General features: G+C 43.1%; 2 protein-coding genes across 2 annotated transcripts in view; both read left to right on the forward strand.

Moving 5' to 3' along the window:
• Window positions 1-18,963, forward strand: part of LOC146075893 (uncharacterized) — a 150,460-nt gene that overhangs the window by 116,458 nt on the left and 15,039 nt on the right. The gene's annotated exons all lie outside the window — the stretch shown is intronic.
• Window positions 5,799-7,458, forward strand: LOC146075890 (uncharacterized). The gene has a single exon (XM_083185569.1). It carries the CDS (start codon window positions 6,144-6,146, stop codon window positions 7,347-7,349), a length of 1,206 nt encoding a protein of 401 aa, XP_083041695.1. The 5' UTR covers window positions 5,799-6,143; the 3' UTR covers window positions 7,350-7,458.

Consider the following 18,963-nt stretch of genomic DNA (forward strand, 5'->3'; position numbering starts at 1 on the left):
TATTACAGAACAATTGATATTTTCTTATTCAACAATCTATTCCATCTAGTAGAGAGTCTATGCACAATAAGACTCTTCACTAGCCTCCAAACTTTCAAGCGTTCCCTGAAAACTCACCTCTTCAGGCAAGCCTATCAAGTACCACATGCATAACCCTCTGAGACACTAAGCCAGTCGTTCCCAAACTGTGCACCTAGGCCATCGTTGCTTTATCTTTGAACCATGTCGACGTTTAATGTTCCAAACTAATGTAGTGATGGTTTGAAGCAGTTTAGTTACTTAAATCCAGAGGGTTCAATGTTCTTAACTTGAACCAAAGATCTTATCCTACTATGTTATGGTCAAGACTCCTTATAAGCACCTCGTCCTCCACTAACTTACACTGATGCTGCAGCATGGACCCCAGCGTAGTGTCTGTCAACAAAGCTGTGTCATCCTAGGAGGTAATTTGTGGGAAATGCAGGCAGCTCATACCACAGCACCATCTGATATATCTATGTTCTATATGTCTGACACCTGGGGGGCCTTATATGTAGCGCTTGATATGTACAGTCTGGTTGGTCACCCCTCTGGATAAAGGTACGGAGGCCCCGAAACGGCCGTCGAGGAGACGCTGCCTGATAATGCATTGATGAAGCCTGTTGGGTGTTTGTGATTCTAACATGATCATTGCTGAACTTTTTTGTCTATTGGGACAATAAACATGTATTGACCCTTGACATTGGACTGGTGCTGGTCTCCCTAATAATTTGGGAACTGTGACTACATTTTATATGGACCTGGCACAGTCACCTTTATGTCAGTGAAGCTGGTGCGAAATCTTGTACAATCTTATCAATTATTATGATTGCACAGCCTTTGAACAGATTGGTTTTTGGATTTTTTTCATTCTTTCCAGTTTTTTTGGTAAAATTGGTTGGTTCCCTATTGTCATCTTCAAGATGGATTTCAATGCAAATGAATTGACCGGTACTAAAAGATTTTTAGATAAGGATGTGAACAAAATTCTATTTGCCGACACCAATGAATTAGCCTTCGATGTGTACAGTTCATCCAAAATATATGCTGATTTATTGCGTCTGAAAAAGAGATTAGTGGAATTGGAGCTCCACGGACGCACTTTATCGCAATACCATAAGGAGGGCTTTATACCGAGAGGTTTTCGGATTATAAATCAGCCAACGCTGGGTCGGACGAATAAGGAATTCTGTAAGAATTGGTGAGCGATATTGAATACAACAGGTCAATTCTGACATCGAGATTGTGAAAAGAGAAACTGCGTTATGTGAAAATGAGGGTACCGCCACTTTTAAAGGCGGATGCTTCCGTTGATTGGTTGACCAGATTAGAGGAGACTGTATTATCGATTTAAGACTGACTTGCTATCATTTAAAAAGGCGAAGTATAAAAAAGTTAAAGACTATTACCGTAGGGTTTATCCCTGGCTCACTGGCCAAAATACAAGATGCCCTTAGAGGGAGCAATGTGAGGTCAATTTCACTGATCTTGATTCGCAGACGTCGCACAGCGACTCAGATCAGGGAAACGGTAAAGGTTCGGCTTCTTTTTTTAGGATGAGATGTTGGCACCAGCTATCCGACAAGGGTACCAAAAGGGGTTGCAGGAGAGGGGGTGTCAAGCACTGCAGGTACAAAAGGAGGGGGCAACAGAAGTAGTTGTCATCAATCTTTCTAAATATGTCCCCAACAAGGACGAAATGTCTGTGCTTAATAAGGGCCTCTCCTTTGTGCAAACACATAGGCAGAGACCCTTTGATTGCGTGACGGAATTGTTTCGGTTTCATAGACAATTACGTGTAAAGGACCATTTTCTGAGACACCCCCCCCCCCGTATCCTCCGATACTACTCCTTTACCTTTTAAAAAGAAAAGTGAGTTTGACCCCCTTCTCCGAATGCCTCGATAGAGACATTCATGCGATTAGTCAAACAGGATGTTATGCCTGTTTTGAGAAAACCAGCTAAATTTAATTCCAACCTTTCTAAACAGGAATCCTTAGCTGTTAAGTCATTACTTGACAACACAAGTAATATAGTGTGCCGCGGGGGCATTGTGATACTTGATAGGGAGTCATATGTTAAGGAAATTGAAGGCACACTTGCCGACACCGAGTGATCCCACTCAAAGGTATAAAAAAGAGTTTGATGCTATAATCAAAATGGGTGTTTATAATTGATGGTTAGATGAGGCCACGGCTAGCTTCCTTATGCAGGACTTCCTGTGATTTCGCTCATATTGTCTGCCTAAGGGGCATAAGTCTTTGGTCTCCCCGCCGGGCAGGCCTATAATCTCCTCCATGGGCTCATACAGCCAGCCGGTATCCCAGTATATTGACTATTTCCTGCAGCCTGTGGTGCAAGCCAGTCCTTACTACTTGAAGGATACGTCCAACTTCCTCATTAAATTAAGACAATTTGGTCGACCAATCAAAAATTGTATACTGGTAACATTAGATGTTACTAGTTTATACATGAATATTGCTAATGATGAGGGCATCAGTGCAGTGCGCAATATCCTCAGTTCCAGTCCTTTCTATAAAGGACCTCCGCTTGAATTTTTGTTATTATTGATGGGTTTGGTTTTGAACAAAAATTATTTTTTGTTTGATAACACATTTTTTTTACAGCGTCGCAGTACTGCGATGGGGTCAAACATGGCCCCATCGTATGCCAACCTCTTTATGTATCAGTTTGAAACTACGCATATTTTGACCCGTTCAATTTTTTACAGATTTATTAATTGTTACGTGAGATTTTATTTGGACTGGAACTGGGGATATGCTTAAAGGCTTACTTATGTATTTGAATTCTATTCCTGGCAATATACGGTTCACTATGAACTCACGTGAGAGCAGCATTAATTACTTAGATGTGAATGTTGCAATTGACAATAATGAATTCTAAACCACATTGTTCAAAAAGGCTACCGATAAAAAATACGCTTTTATTGGCTACAAGCTTTCATTCCCAACCTTTAAAACGTGGGTTAACCTATTCGCAACTACTAAGGGTGGTGCCCAGATGAGCTTGATGCGGTTTTCGACAGAATGTGCCAGGATTTCTTAAATCGATTATATGATCCAAGAGTGGTGCAAGAAGCAAGGAATAAGTGTAGAAACCTTGATAGGAAAGATTTGTTAAAGGAGAAAAATGACGAGAGACTACACTTTGCCAGAACGTACTCTGTGACCTCAAAATCCATTAAGGCCTCAATTATGAATCATTGGCACATACTGAGTACTGATCCTGTGTTAGGAGACGTTTGTCGGAGTCCACCGCTCTTTTGCTTAAAAAAAAGCCAAAATCTGAAACAACAAATAACGTTTTCAGATATAAGTCCAAAAGTGGATCAAGCGAGACATTGGTTGGTGAGACAAGCTGGAGCCTACAAATGCTTGAGGTGCGTGAACTGCCGACATATGATTGTGTCAGATAAATTTTCACACCCTTTAACAGGCGAAAAATATAGTGAATATCACGACCTATTATGGTCTCCCTAACATTGCATATAGGCACTCTTAATGTAGGAGGTACAGGTTGAGTATCCGGTATCCGGACATCCCTTATCCGAATTATTCCAAAAACCGTGGTTTTTGGAATCATTTGAATTTATTTATTTTTTTAACCCCCCCTAACCCTCTTTTCATACTTACCAAGTCCCAGGGCGTCCACAGCAGGCCTCCGGCATCTTCTCCAGGGTCTCCAGCGGTCCCAGGAATGCATTGCGCGAGTGTGCGCACGCGCCGGTGACGTCACCGGTGCGCGCACACACTGGCGCAATGCATTCCTGGGACTGCTGGAGACCAGGAGATTATGCCGGAGGCCTGCTGTGGACGTCCGGGGACTGCGCGGACGCCGAGGGACCACCGGACACCATCAGGGGACAGGTAAGTATGGCTACAAAAAATTATTCCAAAAACCGGAAAATTCCCCTATCCGGAATGCTCGTGGTCCCGAGCATTTCGGATAGGGGATACTCAACCTGTATCCATTCGCCCAGTAAAAGGCGGAAAATCTTGCAATACCTTCAACTCCAAAAGATAGACATAGTTTCCCTCCAGGAAACGCATTTAACACTGAAAGAGACCTCTAAACTTAATTCATTTGGTCGGGAAGTTTGGGTGCGGATTTTTTAGCATATGGAATCCCACAGGGTGACCTCCTTCTATGAGCTTGTGAACAATATCTGAGGTTAAAAAAATCTTGGACGTACACAAACACACAACATATACTGTGACGTGCAAATGCACGAAAGGTAGAAATAGTGTTTATAGGGATTAAATGAGTCTTTATGAGAGAAAGAGGTGAGGGAGATGAAATTTCACAGGATTTATTCTGAGTCCTTTTATTAGGATTATAATCTCCACTCAGACATGCATGTCCTTATTTGGTACCACAGGGATAGTTTATTGGTATCTGGATAGGTCCAGTGTTTTGTGTCTCCTGTGGCCTCCTTTTTCTGGGTCCCTTTCACTGGGGTTCACTCCCTCTCACGGAGCTACTGGGGCTGCTTAATTCTTATCTGGCAGCTTATCCCAGAGTTCCCACTTCTCGGATCTTTTATTTGTCACTTTACAGGTTAAATAATTGATCTATTTATATTGTATCACTTTAGGATGGTGGTTAATTGCTCAGAACAGTTGTTTTTAGTTGGTATTCTGGTTCTCTTTTGCCTGTTATAATGTGATCAGTACTGTCTAGTGGGTATTCTTGATCTTGCATATAGGCATGCCTTTGTTTAGCTGTACTGGGATGCTGCTCCTTTTCTCTCTAAGTATACCTGGTATATTTTTCTATGAGTGGATAGCTTTTATTGTGATTTTACTCTCACAGAGTTACTATTGCTGCTATTATTTGGCATCTTTTCACAACGTTTTAATCAGCTGTTAAACAGGTTTAAGTTGGTATATTTATTTTTATATATTCTTATATACCAGTTAAGTCACCTCAATTGGTGCTCAATTGCTCAGAGCAGTATTATTAGACAGTGTTTTTTTAATCTCACTAATTCTCTGGCAGTTCTTTGCCTGTTATAATGTGGCTGTTGCCATCCAGTGGATATTTTCGATACTGCATGTGTTCATGCCTGTATTTACTAATATTGGAGCATTGTTTTATGTTAAGGTATACTTTCATATCTGATTTGTCTGCAGCTTCCCAGTCTTGCATAGCTTCTAACAGTAACAGTAATTGGCTTTCTCTCACAGAATTAACATCTAAATATATACATTTTACAGCATGATTGTATCATTGTTTTGACATTTCATATGATTTGCAACATTGAAACAAGCGGTAAGGTCTACACGCGTTTCACAAGTTTGCTTCTTCAGGAACGCCTGAAGGGACATAATTCAAAAGTGTGTGCGGACCCCCAATCCCTCTTCCCCATTCCTCCCGTATTACTTGCACCCCCACCTTGAGGCTGTCTCCGGTGTCCCTGGGTGGTGGGCACAGCGCTAATAGCAATGTGTAAAATTAAGAGAAAAGAACCATTGGGTTAAGTTGTAGAACTACAAGTCCCAGCAAGCCTCCCCCATATGCAGGATCTTGGAAAACCATAAGTCCCAGCATGTGGGGCATTAAAGGGCCCGCTGGGTCTTTTTTTAGTTCTACACCATAATCAATAGCAAAATGAAAGATACACCGTGAAAAATGAAAGTTTATTACTCTACACTCACCCACCTTGTGTACCTATAGGGTCCACCGTAGTCTAGTCCACTTCTCCTGTACAATCGACAGGGTACCAAGAGCCCTCTACCCTGCTATAGAAGGGGAGAAAGCTCCTTGCTGTGCCTCTGACTGCAAAAAGTCCCAGCAATTTGGCAACATGCGCAAATATAAAAACAATGCTCAGCGACTAATTTGTTGCATAGAGAAATATATAATGTTCCTTACACAATAAAACCTGACATCACAGTTGAACTATGTTAAATTTATACTTTTTACATTTCTTACAGGACGACTACACATCTTCTAATATTTATAGTCCAAATCCTGCTCAGACGGACGTTATTCTCTGATCCAGCCAGCTAAAGTCCTCATTTCTTCTTACACCTGGAGGATTAACCTAAGCCACTTTATTTTCTGGATAGAAGAAACATTCAACAAATTTTCTTATCTCATACATGATGAGCCTCACAGGAGAGAGACCACATGTGTGCTATGAGTGTGATAAAGGCTTTACATATAAATCACAGCTTCTCTTACATCGGAGAAGTCACACAGGAGAGAAACCATATAAATGTTCTGAGTGTGACAATGGCTTTACACGTAAATCATTGCTTCTTGTACATCAGAGGAGTCACACAGGAGAGAAACCATATAAATGTTCTGAATGCAGCAAATGTTTTTCCCAGAGGCCAAATCTTGTTAAACATCAGAGGAGTCACACAGGAGAGAAAATATATAAATGTTCTGAATGCAGCAAATTTTTTTCCCATAAATTAAATCTTGTTAATCATCAGGGGAGTCACACCGGAAATTACCCATATAAATGTTCTGAATGCAGCAAAGGTTTTTCCCAGAAGTCAGAGCTTGTCCTACATCAGAGGAGTCATACAGGGGAGAGACCATATAAATGTTCTGAATGCAGCAAATGTTTTTCCCAGAAGTCAGAGCTTGTCCTACATCAGAGGAGTCACACAGGAGAGAAGCCATATAAATGTTCTGAATGCAGCAAATGTTTTTCCTGTAAGTCAAATCTTGTTGTACATCAGAGGAGTCACACAGGAGAGAAACCATATAAATGTTCTGAATGCAGCAAATGTTTTTCCCACAAGTCACATCTTGTCCGTCATCAGAGGAGTCACACGGGAGAGAAACCATATAAATGTTCTGAATGCAGCTATTGTTTTTCTCAGAAGTCACTGCTTGTCCAACATCAGAGGAGTCACACCGGAGAGAGACCGTATAAATGTTCTGAATGTGGAAAATGTTTTCCCCAGAAGTCACATCTTGTCCAACATCAGAGGATTCACACAGGAGAGAAACCATATAAATGTTCTGAATGCAGCAAATATTTTTCATTGAAGTCAAATCTTGTCCTACATCAGAGGAGTCACACAGGAGAGAAACCATATAAATGTTCTAAATGCAGCAAATCTTTTATCCATAAGACACATCTTGTCCAACATCAGAGGATTCACACAGGAGAGAAACCATATAAATGTTCTGAATGCAGCAAATATTTTTCAATGAAGTCAAATCTTGTCCTACATCAGAGGAGTCACACAGGAGAGAAACCATATAAATGTTCTGACTGCAGCAAATGTTTTTCCTCTAAATCACGTCTTGTCCAACATCAGAGGAGTCACACAGGAGAGACTATATAAATGCATTGAATGCAGCAAATGTTTTTTCCAAAGACTACAGCTTGCTACACATCAAATGATAGACTACACAGTTGAGTCACATAATTATGACCGGTACTCTTTACTTATCACGGCGCCCACGATTCTGATCGCGGTCATCGCCGGTAAAAAATCGCGGGCATTGCATGCACTAAAAAAACGGGTGCGATGCCCGCGATTTCCCATAGGGAACAATGTTTAAAGTCTCAATTGACCCGTTTTTACTGTTCAATGCCTCAATGGTCCCGATTTTTGCATAGGAAACAATGTTAAATGGGCCACAGAGCCCAAATAGGCACCCTGAAGTGTGAAATGGCCCCACAATTGTTAACGCCACCCCACGATCAACGTGAACCCGAAGCGTGGCGAGCGCAGCGGTACGCGTCCTCCGACCTTTTCATACCCCCACTATCCACGTCGGCGTGGAGTTGAGAATAGAATAGTGTGCCGAGCGCAGCGAGCCACCGAGCCCGAAGCGTGGTGAGCGGATGCGGATACCTGTAAAGACAGCGAAGGGACGCGTTTACCTGTGAAGGTATCCGCGTCCCCTCACGGGGCTCGGTGGCTTGCTGCGCTCGCCACACTATTCTATTCTCAACTCCACGCCGACGTGGATAGTGGGGGTATGAAAAGGTCGGAGGACGCGTACCGCCGCCCCTCACGGGCTCGCTGCGCTCGCCGCGCTTCGGGTTCACGTTGATCGTGGGGTCGCGTTAACAATTGTGGGGGCCATTTCACACTTCAGGGTGCCTATTTGGGCTCTGTGGCCCATTTAACAGTGTTTCCTATGCAAAAATCGGGTCCATTGAGGCATTGAACAGGAAAATCGGGTCAATTGAGACATTTAACATTGTTCCCTATGGGAAATCGCGTCGGTCGCATCGCACCCGTTTTTTTTTTGTGCATGCGATGCCCGCCGTGATAAGTAAAGAGTACCTTATGACCACCTCTTACATATGACGGCAGCATGTAGCCCATGAAGTACATCACGGGTGAAATGTAATAGGATGAGAGATTCAGAAAGTGAGAGATTTGGTAAGAAATCTCCAGTTTTTTTTAAAGTGGCAATCATTGACACAGCAAAATCACACTGGTTTTGCTGTGTAAATGATTGCCACTTTAAAAAAACTGGAGATTTCTTACCAAATCTCTCACTTTCTGAATCTCTCATCCTATTACATTTCACCCCACGTGTCATTCACTGGCTTGGTGGGTATATAAGGTGTGCGATAGGCCACCTGCAAACATCACTTGTTGCGATCATGGATAAAACGGGAAATGATTCTGATGTGCAAAGAGGGATAATTATCGGCTTTCTGGCAGTATTTCTGAAACAGTGCAGATTGTGATCTGTTATCATGCCGATGTGGTGAATGTGTATTGTGACTGGGACAATTGTGAAAAACAGATGCAAAAACTGAGCATCACCACATGCCATTGCCGTGACAGGTGAACGTTGGATAAGCAGGTGCATGAGTTGTATGCAGTTGGTGGCAATGTTATGGTCTGGGGATTGTTTTCATGGCAGTCTCTGGGCCCAGTCATCCATGTGGACAGTACTCAACCGATTTGATTACGTATACATCCAAGCAGATAACGTACATCCATACATGCTGGGGCTGCTGGGATCTTCATGCAAGAGAATGTGATGTCACACAGCTAGAAATGTCTGACAGTGGTTGGACGACCTGACCAAGACTTCGAAATACTTCCTTAGCTCCCTAATTCCTGGATTTGAACCCAGCTGAGCATCTGTGGGACCATCTCTGTCACTGTGTCTGCCCTATGGTTCCTCAAGCAGCAGTGGGATGTACTGCAGTCAACATGGCTCCAGATAGCAGTGCCAAGCTACCAGCACTTTATTGGGTCACTCCCAGTCCATCTAGCTGCTGTTTGTGCTGCACATGACGGTTACTCTGGCTATTAGCTGGTGATCATAATAATGTGACTGTAGAAATATGCCTTATATGCAGGTAGTGTTACTACAAAGACCATACTTCTTAATCACATGAGGAGTTCCTCTGGGAGCCTGAATGCAGCGTGTCTCATAAGTGAGTTAGGTTATACCACCACAATATACATTCTAGAGAGACCATTTTTATTTTCTGAATGATGTGATAAGTGGTTTATATAAATCAGTCTTGATAGAGACAGGAGTTTTAATAAATAAAAATGGATCTGGACAAGCCCAATACTGCTTAGCTTCAAGCATTAGACAATGCTGTGGGAGGAATTTACTAAAATACGAAAGGCTACAAATGCCCGTATTCGCAGCCATATACAGGTGTAAAATCATATTTTTGACAAAGGCCAGTATACAGCTACAGAATTTGTATTCAATTTCTAGGCATATTCTTATTGGGGAATACAAATGCATACAAGATCAAAAGAATTACCAATAAAATTCACCATTCATTTGAATTGTTATTCCAAATTTACTATCCGGCCATATGTAAACTACTACCGGTATTCGACCCAAAAATATGCCTGGAAAATACTCCTCATTTTCCAGAAGTATTTGGGCTGAAGCCTGCACAGATCACGTTCGTTAGAAAAATACTGCAATCATTGTTTCCTCTAATGATTACAGACACCAACAACAACAGATAGTCTGACTCTAGTGCCTTACCTATGTAAGATTAAATGTGATCTAATTAAACGTGTGAATAAGGATTCAGTAGGTAGTTCAGAAACATAATAATAATCTCCTGCGAATGGGTGGCATATTATACCATTTGGAGCAATATAATTCAACCAATAACCGATTCAAAAAGCAACATATAACACCTGAGTGTTACAAACGTGGAATAGGGGCACTCCATTAACAACAACACACATACGGGGTTGGTTTTAATCTTTAATATTTCTGTACTTAACCTCCTTTTTTTTCTGACTATTCTATAATTGGTTTTATATTATATTTCGCTTTGTTAGCCCTACTATAAGGGCACTTTCCAAAAAATAAAGTTGTAGCATAGGGTTTAAACACCCCATACTTAATAATAAAATGTGATATGAAACTCAAGGATATTTTTATTTTTTTTAAATAACATTTTTTTATTAGTTTCAAACATAAAACATAAGATATGTGGAGGTATATCACATAGGATGTAAACAGTGCACATAAAGGTCTGTGCTGAGAGAACATCATTAACAAATCGGTAGTTGCTGTTATGCCGAACATACAATGTGTCCCAGTACAGTATATTGTTACCATCCACAGAATGCTTAAACAGTAACATTAAACCATCTATGTATCTATATCTATAGATTGGAAAGGAGGGATGAAGAGGAAAAAAAAGGGGGGGGGGGGGGGGTAATATCAATGAATAGCCTACTCGCAATCTGTTGAGTCATTTAATAGTGCAATATGAGGGGGTTAACATTCCTGGGTCAGCCCAACTGAGAATAAGCGCCCTGCACAACACCTTGTGGAGGGGGGTTAATGAAGGCACTGAGTAGTGGATCTTAGCATAGACCAAGATTGTTATTCAGAAAATTTGAATATTTTTGGATCGTGTCTCGGGATCCAGCGTGGAGATATAAAAATCCCATTTACAGTGGAAACGCTTGCTGCCTTGGAGTGTAGTAAGGGAGATGGCCTTGTGGTCCCAGTACAATTGCTGGAGAAGCATATTATGTAGTGCAGAAAGGATCGGTGCAGATTTAGACACCCAATGTTTCATATGAGTTTCTTAGCTACAGTGAACAGCACTATGAAAAAGGGGTATAGATGCTTAATAGCAATCGGTGTGTGGTCCCAAACACTGAAATTTATACATAAACAAGCCATGGGGGATGGTAGTAGAGACAAGGAGAAAGCATCAATGAGAAAGGAGAACAGCTAATTCCAAAACCTACGTACCTTATAACAGTCCCAGAAACAGTGAAAGAAGGAGGCTACTGTCTGACTGCATTTGGGGCATCGATCATCATCAGCGGGGGGGGGGGGTAAAATGTGCTCTGGTCGAGGGAGGCAGATATGCCCTGTGTATAGATCTAAAATGTACCTCCTGCAGTTAAGCAGATCCCAGGACTTTCATAATGGAGGTATAGTGTAGAAATAAGGAATCTACCAAGGTCACTTCGGGTATGTCTCCTCTCCACCAAAACCGCAAAAGGAGAGGACAATGAAGAATTTATCAAGAGAGAGTATATACGTTTGGTTTTGTATGGGTGTGATTCCCAGTACTTAAAGTATTTGCTAATTCTGTCACTGGTGTGGCTAAGTATGGATCTAACCGGAGTGACTGTATGTAATGACGTGTTTGCAAATACATGTCGAAGTGGGAATTTGAGATATGGAATTGCTCTTTTAAGCTTGAAAAAAAGGCTAGAGATTGCCGTCTGGGTCAAAAATCTGGTTTGCAGCGCACAGCCCTCCCCCCGCCACTGCAAGAAATGAGAGTTGTGCAGAGAAGGAAGAAAAGAAGGGGTTACCCCATATTGTAACATAAAGAGTGGCCATATAGTCCAATTTAAGTTTTTTTATGCAATTTTATCCATCCCAAAAAGGTGTCATGAAAAAGAGGGTGATTGAGTATTAGGGTGGAAATTAGAGATTTGTTTAAATGTAAAGGGGCACAAAGAGAGAACGGGTGTGCTATGGCTGCCTCCAGTGATAGATTAGTATATGCCCCCCTGAGGTGAATTCAATCCATTGCACATCGCAATAGGATAGAAATAGAGTAGGATAGAAAATCTGGCAACCCAGCTCCGCCCTCCGACCTGTCCATAACTTGGTATAGGCAATTTTAGGTTTCTTCCCACTCCATACAAAACATGTCATGGCTCTTTGTAAGTGACGTAGATCTGAGTTATTTATAAGAAATGGGAGAAGCTGCATTATATAGAACATTTTTGGGAAAATCACTGACTTCAGCACTGCAATCCTGCCTAATGTTGATAAAGGGAGAGCGGCCCACCCCTCCAGTTTAGCTATGACTATTAATTGTAGAAATAAAGTTCAAATCCTAAAGGGACGCTGCATCCCTAGGGATTAAAACCCCTAAATATTTAAAGTGTGACTGCGTTAATTTAAAGGGTGAAGAGGTGATAAGGGTGACAATTGTGGTACTTGAGCAGTTTAAGGGTAGCAATTCCGAGTTTGTAATGTTAATTTTATATCCGTCAACCTTCCCAATTTCATTTATAAGTTGTAATATTGAAAGACAACAATATAATAATCATGAGAGAAGCTGTTTTGTCTCTTCTTTTAGGAGTTATAATAGATGCTGACACTATATTCTAGTCCTGAGCCAGTAAAGTTATAGACTCCCACCCCCCACTTTACGATCACGATAACATGAAGAAAGTCTCAGAGCATAGGAATGTCTTGGTACCAACAGACACCAAAAGAGGAGGGGGCGGGAGGGTGAGCAGGACCCTGAAACAAAGAATCAGTCTCATGTATTGCTTATCTAAATATGACGTATGGAAACTGTATATGCATGTATATATCCCTGGACAAAATAAACGAGAAGCCAGACGTGCGTTGGAATCGCATCTTGTGTGTGCGCACTTCATATGTCTCTCAATCGATTGATATAAGTTCTTACAGATCTATAAAGGACCTTGATTTAAAAGTGAAGTTTATCTTCAACATATTGCAGGGACCGAGACTAAAGGTCCTGCAACGAAAAGGAGCATGACGCCCGCAAAAACTTTTAGTTCAACTCCACCTATCAAAATGCCCTTATATACCGTGGAAGCTCTCAGGGCCATAGCCAACGGTTCTAGCGCGATTGCAAATAAGAGTGGCGAAAGGGGGCAACCCTGTCTCGTTCCCCTCTCAATAGTAAATGGGTCTGATAAGAAGCCATTACAAGACACCTGTGTATTCGGGGTAGAGTAAAGAATACAGAGTGTATTGAAAAAAGGAGTCCTGTTAACGAAAGCAGGACATAGTGGAGTATAAGTGGGGCCATTCAATGAGGTTGAATGCCTTTTCGGCATCTAGTGAAATAATTGCTGAGTCCCGAAAAAGCGGGTTAGTCTTGCACTCAGACAGAGCTGCTATAACTCTCCGTACATTCACCGCCGAGTGTCTTCCCGCTATGAACCCAGTCTGGTCAAGATGTATAATAAGGGGCAGGATTATCTTAAGTCTATCCGTTAATATTTTTGTCATGAGTTTGTAATCTAGGTTCAGAAGGGATATAGGGCGGTATGATCCTATGATCCGGTCCTGGGGCTTTATTTGGCTTAAGATTCTTGACCGCATTAATAACTTCATCCAATGTAATAGGAGCTTGTAATGAGACCGCCATTTCGGGTGTCACTTCAGGGAAAGGTAATGTATCCCATAATTTTCTGATGGGATCCGGGACAGGGGGTTGGGGGTCATGGGAGGGTTGGGACATGGCATAAAGGTCCTTATAAAAAAGCTGCATTATTTTTGCGGTACTTATGTAATATCTGGGCTCCCGTTTTTCTTATGAGACCGCGTCCGCTCGCCACGCTTCGGGCACGGTGGCTCGCTGCGCTCGACACACTATATAAAATCAACTCCATGCGTAGTTGGATAGTAGGGGTATGAAAAAATGGGGTTCATTTAACATGGGAGCCCAGATAATACATAAGTACCATTTTTGCTATTTGTTTGTTGGTGGAGGCTATTTGCCCTCCAGTCGGCGTAGGGGATGTACAACAGCAGGTTTTTGATAGCCCTTCAGCAGATTGGTGAGAAGGCGGCTGTCACACCAGGGGTCTGAGTCGAAGAGACAAAGACCTCTGGTAGGGGTCTAGATCGGTATTGGAACCGGGCAGGCTATAGGAGATCCTTGTGCATATGAGCATGACAGTGCACCCAGAGTAAGAATCAGGCAGTAGGTAAAATACACAGTGATCGCGAAAATCCCCAAAAATGATGGGTCCCAGGGACCCCTTACTTACAAAAATCGGGGTCCTACTTGACCTTTTCTGGGTCCCAACGGAATAAAGCCTCCTCTCCCCTTCCCCAGCATGGCACATACAGAAGCCTCCTCCTCTCTTCCATATGGCATATACCCTGAGCCTATTTTTTTTTTTTTTTGTAAGCAAACATAGATTTGGGCACCCCAAAACTGTGGCTATTGTGGGTTGGGGGGGGGGGGGGGAATCAATTGGCAATTTGCCTACTCACATAAAGCGATACACATATACTAAAAAGGAATAGGGACACCTGTGCTGCACCAATCACGATAGTAAAAGTAATGGCAGCAGGAACAGGAGGGATAGGGTTAGTGAAATCCCAGCAGAGTCTATAGGCTCCTCTCCTACAGGCAGCTCTGCCTGTTAAGCGTTAATTGGTGAGCTGCAGCCTCTCTGCCAGCTGTGCAGTGAGGGGAGGAGGGGACAAGTGGGCCATTAACAGCCACCACTCAGAGCCTGGATGAGGTGACAGTGACACACGAGAGCAGCACCGTGAGGTAGGAGAGGAGGAGGGAAGTCTGCAGCCCGAGTCCTGCTAGCAATAAATCCCTTTACATGACACAGCCAAGCAGCCTGCTAAATGGACCACGCACCCCTCTTACCTCTACTTCCTGCCCGGGTCTGCTCCGTCCTCACGGTCACATCCTCCCTGGTTCTGGCCCCCAATGCTGGTTTCAGTTCCTCGTGCTCTGTCCTCACACCAGCCGCAGTGCTGTTCCCATGCTGAGCAGCTGCTTCTGGTGTTGGCTCCAGCCAGCTTACGTGGGTTCCGTGCACTGATGCCTATGACCTGCGGTAATAGGGACCCAGCAGATGTGTGAAGCGGCCGTAAGTCACGCTGTGTCACGGTCGCATCACCACTGAGGGGGGAAACAGATCCCTCCGCCCTTGTCACACATATTAACACGGCGTGCACGCCGAAATGGGTGGGTCCCAGGGGACCCAGCTATTCATAAAAAATGAGTCCCTGGTGCTCCAAAGTGGGTAAAATACTCGCTATAGCGAGTATTTGCGAACCCTGAATACAACAGGTTTATTGAAGGAAGATGGTACAAGCAGTTGTGAACCGATGGAATGGTAAATAACAGTCACTGATAAGGTGAAACAACTACTTGCACCGATATGGATTCGATGGTGGAACATCGGATGGAGTGTGGTATCCGGAGTATCAGACCAGGGATGCGGAGATGATGAAGGCTGTGGAATCTGGATGGAACGGATGGAGACAGCGGAGGATAACCGGAGTATCGGTCAGGATCGATGGTAGAACATTGGATCTAGGCTGAAGCTGGTAAGTGGATCTGCGGCAGGTGGAATCACAGGTGATGTCACAGGGAACCTGGATGGCACCGGACAGGAGACCCGGCTTAGACACAGGCGATGGTGAGCCCGGATGGACGCAGGCAATGATGAGCCTGGATGGACACGGCAACCTGGAGCACCCGGATGGAACACTGCAGCAGCGAGAGAATACCAGCAGACAAACACTTGCATAGCAGGATGACAAATGAAGCACTGAGATGAGAGCTCCCAGGATACTTATACCCATAAAGAAATGGTTTTGTGTCAGCGCCTTCTGTTTTAATAATTCTTAACATGGTTCTCTTAAAAAAATATATAAATTTAATAATTATAATAAAAAATATATCAATGAATACATACAATTATACATATAAAATACAATTTAAAATGAAAAATCTAGTATTGATGTGAATCAATTAGTAATAGGTGGCTTTTGAATTTGTGAGGTATATCACACAGTCCCGTACTAGGGGTAAAAGATTGCTGATGAATTATATTACCATCCTTTGGCGCTTGTTGTTTTGGCCAATCAATTCGCTTGTGACGAAAAATGAGGTTCGGTTTGCCTTATAATTTCAAAGGCTCAAGGGTCCTGAATCGACTGTCCTCCTTTCCTTCTCCTTGGATAATTAGGGATAAGCTTGATAACCCAAAATGAAGATTGTCCAAGATGTTTTTTTGGGGAGGTGGACGTCTCAGGATAGAAAGGTTGAACCAGGTCACTTGTATGATGTGGATGGGATCAGCAATATGAGAGTCGACTCTCATATTGCTGATCCCATCCACAGCATACAAGTGACCTGGTTCAATACTAGATTTTTCATTTTAAATTGTATTTTATATGTATAATTGTATGTATTCATTGATATATTTTTTATTATAATTATTAAATTTATATATTTTTTAAGAGAACCGTGTTAAGAATTATTAAAACAGAAGGCGCTGACACAAAACCATTTCTTTATTATACTATTTGGGGTTTGTGACAAAACCCTGGGTCAGCTGCCACTAATTGCGCAACACACACCTATATATATATATATACTTATACCCATGGCTTGGCCTGGATTGGCCAGGCAGGTAACCTGGGAGATCAACTCATTGCCGGATTGGAAGAACCAGACATGTGACTGACAACATCATGGCAGCCACCATGACTGGCTAAGACGGGAAAGTATGTTTGTGAACACCATGCTTGTGGCCGGGAGCAATGGCGTCGGTCACGGAACTTGCAGGGTAAAGGATACTGTTACTGCGGGTGAGGAGCGGTGCACCGCGCAGCCGCAGACTCAGCAGCGCTGAGAGGACTGCTGGATGACTGACACGGAGGCGCACTGCGCTCAGGATGCCGGCTGTATCGGGACTTGTAACGCAAGCTGAGCCTGTGCAGGCACTTAGCTGGTAAGATGGTTTGCTTTAATACCCGGATCGTGACAGCGGCCTGTTTTGTTCCCAAATTTGTGGAACCTATAGTTAACAGTAAAAAGATACCAATCTCCCATCTCTGCTAAGTACTTATCAAAATGTGTTTTAGCCAGTAAATATTGCTGCCTATGGAGGGGGGAAGGGGGTGTCTTAAATTTTTGAAAGGAGTCAGTAATACATATTTTTTGGAGTATTCTCTATTGGAGGCTGCAGTGAAGGACATTATCGCACATCTGAGCACCGATTTGTCTGTCATCCAGAACAAGGGTGGATTGGCCAGCGTGGTCTCATCATTGTTAGAAGAGAAGTCCTCCCACGCAGATTCCAACATAGTTTGAAATTTGATGGATTTGCTGAATCTAGACGGAAATCTCCATAATTTAGACGAACCGGGGTCCTCAGGGAAAGATAAGGTGGAGGCAACCACAGAATGGGCAGAGAGAAAGATAGGGGAAATGGTGGAAGCAGTCAACAGGGGGAAGAGAGTGTGGGAGAAGAACAGGTAGTCTATGCGTGAGAGAGAGCCATACTCGGCAGAAAGGCAGGTGTAATCCCTGTCTGTGGGGTGTGTAGCGCACCATACATCTACCAGACCCAGCATCTTAGTGAATAGAGGAATGCCCACCCTAGGGAGGGAAATAGCAGAAGTTTTCGATCTACAGTATCTAATAGGGCTCGCAAGGGTATTTTTAATAAATTATGTTAATAAAGCTTTACATTTTTAATTTAAAAAATTATTTCTGTGGAGGGATGAGTGAGTCCACAAAAATTGGTCCTTTTTTGTGATTAGCCTGTACAGATCAGTCAGATCCATGCAGGCTTCTCCATGTAAAAAAATAATACATTTAAAATATATCCTGCAATCCCCCTGCACGGCTTTAACCAGCTCCGGTCTCATAGAGCCAATCTTGGTTGTAGAAACACAGGGAGGCCAACAATTTGGGGTGTCCCAATATTTCTATAGCCAGCACCAGGCTCATGGGCTGGTCCTGGTACCCAAAGTATGGGGGACAAAATGAATAGGGGGTTACCATATTTTGATAACCAGTTTTGGGCCCAAACAGTCAGCAGACTTGTTTAAACAAGGTCCCCCGGCCAAAGCATTAACCCCTGACTGGTCAGCCTGGGCTGGGGGGGGGGAACCCCCAAAAAGGGGTCCCCCCAGGCTACCCCCTGCCCAGGCTGAAGCCCAGGGCTGTCCCCAGTGCCCCTGGGCACCGGGCTGATATTTTGGTGTAAAAATAAACTACCGGGTTATGCTGTGGAACTACAAGTCCCAACAAGCCTCTCCCGCATGCAGGGATTTGGAGAACCACATGCATGCAGGTATTAAAAAGCCCACTGGTAATTGTAGTTCTACAACTTAAATAGTCAAATAAAAGACACACATGCCTTTAGAAAAGAAAATGAATTTATACTGCAATCACTCATACATATTTGACTATAGCAGTGGTAGCCAACCCTAGCCCTCGAGAGCTACCAACAGTTCAAATTTTCCAGACAACCTAGCTGCTGCACAGCTGCACTCATTAATCACTGACACATTTTAAAAGATACACAGATGGAGCTTATTAGCTCACTTGTGATTCTGTGAGGAGACCTGCAAAACATGCACTGTTGGTAGCTCTCGAGGACTAGGGTTGGCTACCGCAGGACTATAGGTTCCACTGTAGGCCCATCCTCTTCTCCAGGAGAATCCATAGGTGTAAGTGGAAGTAAATTATACTCACCAACCAATCCAATGTAGATAGCTTCCTCTTCGTTCCACCTAGGCATCCAAGGGTTAAAAAAACAAACCGCTGTCTGGTATCCATACGAACAGGAAAATCCCCAAGTATACACTTAGGGATCCTGCAATGAACTAGGGAATTTGCCGATGACGTCAGATACCCAGTCCTCCCCCAGCCAATCAGCGGACTGTTTTGGCCCAGTTCTGGTTATCAAAATACGGGGAACC

This window comes from Crinia signifera, chromosome 4 (genome assembly GCF_055691185.1).
Source record: "Crinia signifera chromosome 4, ASM5569118v1, whole genome shotgun sequence".
NCBI classification, from domain to species: domain Eukaryota; kingdom Metazoa; phylum Chordata; class Amphibia; order Anura; family Myobatrachidae; genus Crinia; species Crinia signifera.

Coding starts and splice junctions, on each gene's coding strand:
- LOC146075890 (XM_083185569.1), top strand. CDS start 6,144: ATGATGAGCCTCACAGGAGAGAGACCACATGTGTGCTATGAGTGTGAT.